The sequence below is a fragment of the Chiloscyllium punctatum genome, chromosome 18, assembly GCF_047496795.1.
Source record: "Chiloscyllium punctatum isolate Juve2018m chromosome 18, sChiPun1.3, whole genome shotgun sequence".
Taxonomy (NCBI): Eukaryota; Metazoa; Chordata; class Chondrichthyes; order Orectolobiformes; family Hemiscylliidae; genus Chiloscyllium; species Chiloscyllium punctatum.
Genome location: NC_092756.1, coordinates 84,108,804 through 84,120,609, shown reverse-complemented (window position 1 = coordinate 84,120,609; position 11,806 = coordinate 84,108,804). Strand labels below are relative to the sequence as shown.

Below are 11,806 nucleotides of genomic sequence, written 5' to 3'. Positions count from 1 at the left end.
CATGACTCAAAGACTGGAAGATTTTGGTGCAAGTTCATTGGGCACTGGCACCAACATGGGAGAAAGTACAGTTTGTCCTGTTGGGATGGTGTACACCTGAACTGTGCTGGGACTGGTGTCCTAGTGAGCTGCGTAACTAGGGACATGAAAAGGTCTTTAAAATAAACAAGACATTGAGGGATCAAGCCTACTGGGTGTAGCAAAACAAGGGGGAGAGTCGAAACAGGTGATCAAATTGGTAACATGGGAAATGAAGGTCAGAGAATTGCAGGAAGGCACAGGGAAGAAAAAAATTAACAATTCACCAACAGTCAAGGTTACATGTCATAAAAATAACAAAAAGAGAAAACCAAAGGCATTTTCTGAAACAAACAAAAATAAATTGTTGGACAAACTTAGCAGGTCTGGCAGTATCTGTAGGGAGTAAAATAAGTTCATGGTTTTTAGTTCGGTGACCCTTCAGACTTGAAAGCAGTTTGGAAAAAGTATTGATGTTGATGACATGAGACGCGGAGGGCAAAGGAGAGAGTGGACAAGTAGGATAGAATCTAAAGAGAGAAATAAAGAATAGGCAAATAAAGGGATTGTTGATGGTATAGTGGGCGAGAAAAAATGCTTGATAAGTGATGATGGCTAACGTCTGCTCCCATGTCTTATGATGAACGTTGAAGTAACATTAGTTCCACCCAATCTGATGCTGTCACAGTTTTTCATAGAGGCATTGGGTTCTTGCTGACCGCTTGAAGGGATTAGATGTTTTCTGCACAGTCCTTGCAAGTTATGACAAGGAATGCAAACTACTACAACAAACCATCTTGAGCACCCAATGCGGAGGATGGAGGGCACATCAGAGGATCTCCTCTTGGGTCTGCTCCTGGGCCTGGCCAAGCTGGCCATTAACAGGTCCAGGCAGTGGGCCATGGAGGGGGTCGTTATGGCCAATTACCTGTCCCTCTTCCATTCGGGCCCAAGTGTCCCTGGAGAAGGAGCACGCAGTGTCTACCAATACCCTTGAGGTTTTCAGGGAGAGGTAGGCACTACAGGCGTGGAGTGTTTTATTTCCCCCTTCCAATTCTATTTTAATGTAATCCCTACCCTCCCTTTCACCTTTTCATACACTTAGGCATTGCCCTTGATGGGAAAGAAAAATAAACTATCTTGATAACTAAGACAAGTAGTTCTTTTTAGACACCATTGATCTCTTCTCTACCACTGATAGTTAGAACCCAGCCAGAGGATAAACAAAGGAAGATTGTTGGCAAGCAAACTTCCTCAACCCCCTTTACCCCAGTACCAAATAACAGACAAATAACATGGAAACTAAATATTCTAAAAGATCAGATGGGAAGCAAATAATACATTTTTAAATTTTTTTCTTTGTTAATTCATACATTGCCACACTTGGAATAAAGAGTCAATTCTGAAGTCATATCCAACTGGAGACTTTTTTTTTCAGAGATGCTGCCAGACCTACTGAGTTTTTCCAGTACTCCCTTTGCAGTTCAGGTTTCCAGCCTCTGCAGTATTTATCTATTATTTATATACATTATCATTTTTGATTGGACGACGCTGCTGAGACTGTAAACGGTCTGCCAGGCCTTCAGGGGGCGCTGTGGGGTAGGTTTACTTCAGCTAGGGCACCTCTTGGCCTGCCTGTTTAATCCTGAGCCCTCGGCGCGGCTGGTGGAAGGCGGCCGGAGGCTGGAACGGCGACTGGCAGGCGAGCGATGTCGGCAGCGCTGGTCAGGAGGGGGCTCGAATTGATGAGCCAGGATTCGAGAGGTCTGCCTTCCGCGGGAGAGTCGCCGGGTTAATTTTAAGCCGCCGTCCGTTCGCGCCCGCTCCATGGATCTGGAGGCAGCGATTCCGACCTCCCGACACTGGACGGAGGGAGGGCGCAATTCTAACCTCCCGGCGCGTGGAGAGGGGGCGATTCCGACCTCCCGACACCAGTGGCGCTCTATGCGGCGTCTTCCCCTGTTTACAGATTAACAACCCTTGGCATTGGGCTTCCCAGAATGGGGAATTCTGAAGAATGAACGTTAGACTCTCTACACAGATGCTGCCAGACTTGCTGAGTTTCTCCAGCAGTTTCTTCCAGAAATAGGGTCGTGCCTGACCTGACCTTCCTCACATCCACTTTCCTGCTGGTGCAATTACTGTATTTAAGAGGCATCTGGATGGGTACAAAGGGTCATAGTCATAGAGATGTACAGCACAAAGATAGACCCCTGGTCCAACTTGTCCATGCTGACCAGATATCCTAAATTAATATAAAGTTAAAAATCACACAACACCAGGTTATAGTCCAACAGGTTTAATTGGCAGCACACTAGCTTTCGGAGTTAGTGTTGTGTGATTTTTAACTTTGTACACCCCAGTCCAACACCGGCATCTCCAAATCATAAATTAGTATAGTCTCATTTGCCTGCACTTGGCCAATATCCCCTTAAATCCTTACTATTCATGTACCATCCAGATGCATTTTAAATGTTGTAATTATTCGAGCCTCCATCACTTTGTGTGGCAGCTCATTCCATACAAGCACCCCCCTCTGTGTGTAAAAATAGCCCTTTAGGTCCCTTTTAAATCTTTTCCTTATATTAAACCTATGCCCTCTAGTTCTGGACTCCCTCACCCCAGGGAAAAGACCCTGTCTGTTTACCCTATCCATGCCCCTCATGGTTTTATAAACCTTTATAAGGTCACCCCTCGGTCTCCAACGCTCCAGGTAAAACAGCCCCAGCTTATTCAGCTTCTCCCTATAGCTCAAACCCTCCAACCCTGGTACCACCCTTAGAATTGTTTTCTGAACTCTTTCAAGATTCACAACATCTGTTAGGAGGGAGACCAGTATTGCATATAATATTCCAAAAGTGGCCTCACCAAATGCTGTAAGGTAGAAAGGGAGGCAAGAGAGAAGGGGGAAATGGCAATTTTGATAAGCTATCACATTATGGCGGTAGTTAGGGAGGATGTTCCTGGGAGTACATCCAGGAAAGTTATTTGGGTGAAAAAATAAGAACAGGACGGTCACCTTATTGGGATTGTATAATAGTCAGAGGGAAATTGAGAAATAAATGTGTAAGGCAATCTGAGTTATCTGTATGAATATTAGGGTGGTTATGGTAAAGGATTTTAATATTCCAAATGTAGTCTGGGACTGCCATAGTGTTAAGGGTTTAGATGGAGAGTAATTTGTTAAGTGTGTACAAGAACATTTTCTGATCCAGTATGTGGATGTACTTACTAGGGAAGGTGCAAAACTTGAATATGTGTTGGTGGAAGAGCACAGCAGGTAAAGCAGCATCAGAGGAGCAGGAAAATTGATGTTTCGGGCTGGAGCCCTTCATCAGGAATGATTCCTGATGAAGGACTCTGGCCTGAAGCATTAATTATCCTGTTCCTCGGATGCTGCCTGACCTGCTGTGCTTTTCCAGCAAAACACACTCAACTCTGATTTTCAGCATCTGCAGACCTCACTGTCTCCTAAGTTGCAAAACTTGACCTACTCGTGGGAAATAAGGCTGAGGTGTCTGTGGGGAAGCAATTTTGGGCCAGCGACCATAATTCTATTAGTTTTAAAATAGTGATGAAAAAGGATAGACCAGATCTAAAAGTTAAAATTTTATATCGGAGGAAAGCCAATTTTAACAGTATTGAGCAAGAACTTTCAAAAGTTGATTGGGGGCGGATGTTTGCAGGTAAAGGAACAGCTGGAAAATCTCAAGCCTTCAAAGTAAGATAATGAGTCCAGAGACAGTATATTCCTGTTGGGGTGAAAGGCAAGGCTGGTAGGTGTAGGGAGTGCAGGATGACTCGAGAAATTGAGATTTTGGTCAAGAAAAAGAAGGAAGCATATTTTAGGTACAGACAGCACAGATTAAGTGAATCCTTAGAAGATTTTAAAGGCAGTAGGAATATACTTATGAGGGAAATCAGGAGGGCAAAAAGGGTACCTAAGACAGCTTTGGCAAATAGGGTTAAGGAGAATTAAAAGGGACTTTATAAATATACTAAAGACCAAAGGGTAAATAGGGAGAGAAAAGGACCCCTCAAAGATCAGCAAGGCAGGAACCACAGGAGATAGCGGAGATATTAAATGAGTATTTTGCATCAGTATTTACTGTGGAATAGGAAATGGAAGATACAAAATGTGGGGAAATAGATGGTGACATCTTGAAAAATGTCCATATTACAGAGGGGGGCGATGCTGGATGTCTTGAAATGCATGAACAGAAAAGGGCTAGAGAGATATGGGCCAAATGCTGGCAAATGGACTAGAGTAATTTAGGATATCTGGTCAGCATGGACAAGTTGGATCAAATGGTCTGTTTCCATGTTCTATAACCCTATGGCTCAATGACTCTGTAGACTTCACATTCTCCCCAAAGTAATGATACAGAAATGGACACAATGCCTACCAACTGTCCAGTTTTACGGGATTTTGGTGAGGTTGCAGCTGGAGTTGTAGATACCTTTGGTCTCATTATCTAAGGGAGGAACGTCCATGCCTTGGAGGCAGGCCAACAAAGATTTTTTTTGGATTGATTCCTGACACAATTGGGTTGTTCTGTCACAAGAAATTCAGTGAAATGGGTCTACATTCTTTGATATTTTGAACAAAAAAATGGTGATTTTATGTAAATAAACTTTAAAATTCAGAGACTTAACAAGGTAGAGGCTCTGAGGCTCTTTCCCCTGACTGGACGTTATGGTCTCCAGAGCTAGAACGGGGGGGGTCAGCCATTTCGGACTGAGGATCAAACCCACCACAACAAATGAATTTGAATTCAATTACCAAAATTTTGAAAGAAAGCTTCTCTCAGTAATGGTGACCATTAAATTATCATTGATTGGTATCAGAAACAATATCTGGTTCACTAATGACCTTGAAGGAAGGGAATCGTCTGTCCTTACCTGGTCTGGCATGTATGGGACTGCAATGTGGTAGATACTTGACAGGTTGTGACTGCATTTGACTCTGCAAAACCCAAGAATAAATGGTTTCTGTGAGGCTGATTCTCAAATGTTTTTTGGTGGAAAGAATTCCTTTCAATTGGTCTAGTAATCACAGAACTCCCTTTCTAAATTATCCTTGTGCTGCTCTAACTGCTCCTCCACCTGAATTGCCCTCCTTAGCCAATTAGGTACTGTGGTTACAAGAGCAGGCCAGAGATTGGGAATTATACACAAATAAGTCTCCTCCTATTGACCGTTAGGTCAGGAGTGTGATGGAGTGCTCTCCATTTACCTGGATGGGTGCAGCTCCAACAACTCTCATGAACCTTGATACTATCCAGGACAAAGCAGCCTGCTTGATTGACACCCCATTTCCAATCCTCAATCTTCACACCCTACGATCTCAACACACTGCAGCAGTAATTTGTACCCTGTACCCAACGCACTACAGCAACTCACAATCCACAGAATTGTTATGGCACCGAAGTAGGCCATTTGGCCCATCATAACTGCGCCATATATTCACCAACTAGTACCTTCCAGATCTTTGATCTCTACAACCTGAAAGGACAAAGGCAGCACATGCATGAGAGCAACACCATCTGCAAGTTCCCTTGCAAGGCACATACAGTCCTGACCTAAAACTATTTCATTGTTCCTGGGTCAAATTCCTGGCATTCCTATCTTAACAGTACTGTGTATGTGTGCCTACAACCCAAGGATTGCTGTAGTTGAAGGAAGTGGCTCAACACTTGCTCAGAATCTTTTACAGACAGACAAATGCTATCACACTAGACATGTGGTGATCACACTCCACTTTTGTTTCCTGGAATATCTCTGCAGACCCCTAGGATCCATAGACCTCAGTCTGAAAGCCATTGATCAGGTACAGAGCAGTACCTCCGGGCTGTGAAATGGAATTTAGAACCCATTATTATAACTGTCCATCCCAGGTATGATTTTTCTCTGCCCTGTGAAAATCAAGAGCAACCTTAGCCATCAGCAAAGGAAATCCGTCTGATCCCAGTGCCATCTTTATTTCTAGATGTTCTTTATCCAGTTTTGTGGCTGGAATTTGATTGGGAAGTTCTTGTCCTGATGCTGGGTAAATGAAACCAAACTTTGCCATTGCTGTTTCAGATAAAGGGAGGAGCAAGAAGGCCATTCCCACGCACATGTCTGGTGCTGACCATTTGCACCGAGTTAATGCAAATAAGAAGGGAACAAAAAAGCAATTAAAGAGCTTGCAGGGACAAGGGAAGAACAAGAATAAAGCAACTGTCAAGGGCAAAGTTATTAAATCAGCATTAGGTAAGTCACTCACTTGTGTTGGATTGAGTATCTTTCTCTACGGGTGTGTATGTGCACTTTCAGTTTCTTAGCTGCATCTGCTCAGCGTTTGAATGTAAGGAGTACGATGAGTAGGCCATTTGCCCCCTCCATCCTGAACTTCTCCATTCAATAAGACTATGGCTGACCTGATCTTGCCCTTAGCTCCATTTAATTGCCAAGCCCCCTCCTAACCCTTGATTCCTTTATAGATCAAGAATCATTGACTGCCTCAAACGTATTCAATGGCTTAAACCCCACTGCTATCTCAGGTAGAGAATGGGTCTAATCTGTATCTGGTATTCTGAGTGTGTTCCCATAAGTCAGTGAGGCCGTGCTTAGAGTACTGTACAATTCTGGTTGCCCTGTTATATGAAGAATATTATTAAATTGGAGAGGGTGCAGAGAAGATTTACAAGGATGTTACAGGGACTGGAGGGCTTGAGTTATAAGGAGAGTCTGGATAGAGCATAAGACATTTATAAAACTATGAGAAATGGTGAATAGTAAAGGTCTTTTCCCTAGGCTAGGAGAGTTCAGAATTAGAGGGCATAATTTTAAGGTGAAAGGAGAAAGATTTAAAAGGGACCTGAAGGGCGACTTTTTTACACAGAGGGTGGTTTGTATGTAGAATGAACTGCCAGAGGAAATGGCAGGTGCAGGTACAGTTACACCGTTTGAAAGACATTTGGATAAGTACATCGGTAGGAAAGGTTTAGAGGGGTATGGCCCAAATACAGGCAAGTCGGACTAATTTAGTTTAGGAAACTTGGTCAGCATGGATGAGTTGGACCGAAGTGTCTGCCTCCGTGCTGTAAGACACTATCTAAGTGTCCTGTGTACTTGTATCCATTGCATAGAAATAGGTGGGGCTCATTCAGCCCCTCAATCCTATTCTGCCAATCAATTAAATATTTTTAAAAATAATTTTGGCGAGGTATTCTGATGTTTTCATTCTTTTAATGGTTTAGGGTTTGTGATATATCGAAAAGGTGAGATGGAATGTCCAGGGTAGTTGAGGAACCTACCAGTGTGGAGAAATAGAAGGGTAGATTGCTTAGACAGTGAAAGCAGAGGATAATTGAGAAGGATCACTCTTTCTGACCCTAAAGTTCTTTTGTTCTGATATAATAGTAACTGTCAAATGGACTAATTCCAAAATAAATTAAAGCCTTGGTTGTAGTGCTGGCATCATGTTTGCACAAACACACTAACAGTGATGTTGTATTCAGAGAATCAAACCACCTTAGCAATGGAAGACTGAAAAAGATCTGGAAGATGAAATATATGGTTACATAGGCTGATCATGCCAAGATCTATGGAACAGGTCATGAGCCTGTCTCCAGAAGCTGTAATTGAGTGGCACCTCTTCACATCCAGCGTGTAATGTGGCAAGATACTCACCTGCTCTCACTGCCTGCCACATTCCTTTGGGAAGCATTTACAGACTGCGAATTAACTTGTTCAGCCACATTACGACCACATTTTCACATGGCCATCAAATCCTTAAGTGGGACATGAACCCGGAACTTCTGACCCAGAGGTAATAGCTCTGTCCACTGCAACACACTGCTGTTATTTTGCAGACTTTCCATTTAAATTGCCTTGTCTCCCTTTAAATTTCAGTACGCTATCAATCGCAAATGCTCCATTTGGCAATGAGTTCTATATTCGAACTGCTTTGCCGTTTAATTCCCTGTTGGATTTATCAGTGACTATTACGTCAGTCACATTTAAACAGGAACACGTTCTCTACATCTTATGTTTGAAAATTAACTGATCAATATTCATGGTAGTTACATATCTGTGAGTTAATGTGAGTCTTGTTTGCTTCCACAGAGGAGTATCGGAAGAAAAAGGCTGCAGATCACACAGAGGAAAATCTCCAGTACATGCTCGGTGCCAGATTCCTGACTGAGAGCAAAGTGACTCAACAGGTTAGCGTTTCTAACACGTCAGTTTCTCACCATCTCCCATGTGTGTCGGAGTTTTTGCAGATTGAGGCCCCGCTCAGAAAAACATTGACTTTGTTGATAGCACTGGATTCTGAAGCTGTGTTAGACAAGGCTGGACAAAGGACTGGACCTATAAGAATGTGTCAGTCGTGGTTCAGTGGGTCACATGCTCACCTCAATGTCTCAGTCTAGAAACTTGCCGCAATATTCAGACTGAGGGACTGCGGCACAGTCAGAGGTTCAGCCTTTTGGATATGACCTTAAACTAAGGTGCTGTCTGCCTTCTCAGGTGACTGTAAAAGGAAAATAATCGCAGGGCTGTATTTTGAAGAAAGGCAAGGGAGTGCTGCCAGTGCCAATACATATCCCTCAACCAATATCATTAAAACAGATGGTCAGCCCTTTCTAAAGTCAGCACGGTGGCTCAGTGGTTAGCACTGCTGTTTCACAGCACCAGGGATCCAGGTTCAATTCCAACCTCAGGTTACTGTCTGTGTGAAGTTTGCACATTCTCCCTGTGTCTGTGTGGGTTTCCTCTGGGTGCCATGGTTAACTCCCACAGTTCAAAGGTGTGCAGGTTAGGTGAATTGTCCATGCTAAATTGTCCATAGTGTTCAGGGAAGTGCAGGTTGGTGTATTAGTCAGAGGTAATGTAAAGTAGTAAGTTAGGGGATTGGGTCTGGATAGGATACATTTCGGAGGGTTGGTGTGGACTTCTTTGGTGTAATGGCCTGTTTCCACACTGTAGGGATTCTATGATAAACAAAGGGATAAAGACTTTCATTTTTATAGTGCTTTTCGTCACTAATTTCTGAAGTTTCCGTCTCTGTTGTAATGACGGGAATATGGCAGCCAGTTGATGCACAGTTAGATCCGACAGACAGCAGTGTAACAATAACCAGATCATGCGCCTTTGTGATGTTGAAAGAGGGGTAAATATTGGCCAGGACACTGGGGCGAACAAGCATAGTCTACACGTTCTGCAGGACCTATGGGAATTTAGCCAAATGTGGGAGTAATGATATCACATCATGACCTAAACAGCCTCCTTCTCCTGTGTTATTCTGTGAATGGTGTTATGGAAATATAAAGCTATTGTCTCCTTCATTTTAACACACAAGCTGACAGAGAAAACTGGTGTGCAAGTCAACTCTAAATATAAAATTCTATTTTTTTTTAAATTAATTTTAGATCCTGAATTACAGTCAAGGAAGGAAAGCGAGGGATCGCCCAGAGAAAAAGGAAGTGAAGAAGGAAAGGAAGAGCGTATTCACAGAGAGTGATTTCAGAAAGTTTGAGAGAGAGTATTTTGGGGCATCCTAATCTTGACCTTTGGTGAAAAGAGTGGACCAGCAGGCTTTCATTGTTGGGGAGAGATCAGATCACTGCATCACAAACCATGTAAGCAGTGTCTAGCTCAAGTCTTAATCATGAAGATGGTTTTGGGGACTGATCTGGCATACGTGTGAGAGCAACAGAGACCTATCAAGGACAGAAAATCCAGTTCCTCTCAAGTTTGAGACCTGGCTGTAAAATCTGCCAGGGTCTACTAATCATTTATTTAGTTGTTAAAACCTTGTGTTCTTTTTTTCTGTGTTTCACATCAACATACAAATGTTTGTGTCAAGCTAAGAGTAAACATTGCATTGTACAAGATTACTTGCGCTTATTACTAGAATGCCACTGTTTCCCCAAACCTTCTCCCTCTGTGACTCTAGAGATTTGAATATTGTTGCAGTCCCTCAGCTGGAAATGTGAGGAGATGGTCTCTGTGGGTGCAGGACCTTGTCAGATAGGGAGCACGGTTGTTCCAACTCAGTTGGAGCTCCTTGCTGCCAAACAGCTCACACCCTCCGCTTGGGGTCTCAGATCACATTTGGGATGCCCTAGTCTAACAAGTACCACCATTTATGTCACCTTTAGCTCCCAGTAACATCACAGTTTCATTCATGGAACAGGAACCTTCTGAGATGTTTTGACTCTTTCTCTTTCAGTCCACCACAAACCGTCCCAATGAGCAAAGCCATCTTGCTGGTTGATCAAGTCAGGTGGACCAGAAATGCTAGATTTCCAGCCTAGTCTTTGCTGATCTTTGGGGTGGCTACCATTCACTGTGGTGCCCCGGCGCTAAGGTTCCAGCTCCTTTTGCACTAGCCAGAAAAACACATTGGGTAACACCTACATGTGGACATCAAGTATGGATGAAATTGGGCAGAGTTACTACCCCTCTGCATGATATTCACATTCATTGTTAAGGCTCATTCCTGAGGAATGGTAATACGAGTGAGATGGGATAAACATCTTGCCTGATACCTACCACATCCTCCTCTCCCTGTTAAACTTTCAGTGTCTTTAAAACAGCAAGTGTGAAGTTCAGAAAGCAACTCCCCATCTTCTCACTTATTCTGAAGATTGCATCTTCTTCTCATCAATGCATCATGTAAGATTAAAACTATGGTTAACTTGACCCTTGTTATCTTCTTTATCTTAACATAGTGTATGCCACTGCTGGCATTGGTTGTCCATCCCTAACTGCCCTTGAATTGAGGGCAGTTAAGAGTCAACCACATTAATGCCATCTTAATGTTCTGGGGTCATGGGTTCAATTCCCAACATGGCAGCTGGTGGAATTTAAATGCAATGGATGAACAAATCTAGAATATAAAGCTAACCTTAGTAACAGTGACCATGAAACTATAATCAGTTATCATGAAAAGACCATCTAATGCACTAATATTATTTGGGGAAAGAGACCTGTCCCGGAAACAGCTTATCAAGCCACTCTATTCAAGGACAATTGGGGATGAGCAGTAAATGTTGGCCTGGTCAGTGAGAGTGACATCCCATGAAACAATAAATTAAAAGACTGCCCCCAGCAGCCGCCATCACCAGTAAGGTACACTGTGTTGTTGCACAGCTCAATGAATTCATGTGATAGAATGTTATCTCTGGCCTCACTGAGTTACAGTATTCTGGGTTCAGGTCCCACCCCCCAGACCTGGATGCAAAGATCAAGGCTGACCTTCCAATGTGGTACTGAGGGGATGCTACACTCATAGAAGTAACTTCCTACAAATGTGATGTACATCTGCCCGATTGGTTGAATGTAAAATCACCTGTAGCTCCATGTTGAAGAGAAGTTATTCTTGGTTAATTGGACAATATTTATCATGCAATCAATGTCTCAAAAAGAACAAACAATCTGATTGTTATCACCCTGCTGTTTGTGGGAGCTGGTTGTGTGTAGATTGGCTGATGTGTTTCCTGCAATGCAACAGTGACTGTTGTACAATACAACCTTTGGTGGTTGTCAAATGTGCCTTATAAATTTCAGTCTGTTTTACTACAGGTGAAGCTGGATTTTTTTTAAAAATAGATTGAGGTAACATGTTATGGAACTTATTGCACACCCACCACTGAATTTGGATTTCACGTGGAAATATCACTTCTGACAAATCCTTGATCAGTTTGCATTGTGGATGTATTTCATTTTCCCTCTTGTCTCTCTGGAGTTTCAAGCTCCAGTTTGCAATGGGAGATGCAGGGCGGAGCATGTGTAA

General features: G+C 43.0%; 1 protein-coding gene across 1 annotated transcript; it reads left to right on the top strand.

Moving 5' to 3' along the window:
* Positions 1-1,623: 1,623 nt before the first annotated feature.
* On the top strand, positions 1,624-11,589 carry rps19bp1 (ribosomal protein S19 binding protein 1). Its single transcript, XM_072588631.1, has 4 exons — positions 1,624-1,782; positions 6,103-6,273; positions 8,131-8,228; positions 9,438-11,589. Exons 1-4 carry the CDS (start codon positions 1,728-1,730, stop codon positions 9,567-9,569), a joined length of 456 nt encoding a protein of 151 aa, XP_072444732.1. The 5' UTR covers positions 1,624-1,727; the 3' UTR covers positions 9,570-11,589.
* The last annotated feature ends 217 nt before the right edge of the window (positions 11,590-11,806 follow it).

Coding starts and splice junctions, on each gene's coding strand:
- rps19bp1 (XM_072588631.1), top strand. CDS start 1,728: ATGTCGGCAGCGCTGGTCAGGAGGGGGCTCGAATTGATGAGCCAGGAT. Junction 6,274..8,130: donor AGTTATTAAATCAGCATTAG/GTAAGTCACTCA, acceptor TTGCTTCCACAG/AGGAGTATCGGAAGAAAAAG. Junction 8,229..9,437: donor AGAGCAAAGTGACTCAACAG/GTTAGCGTTTCT, acceptor AATTAATTTTAG/ATCCTGAATTACAGTCAAGG.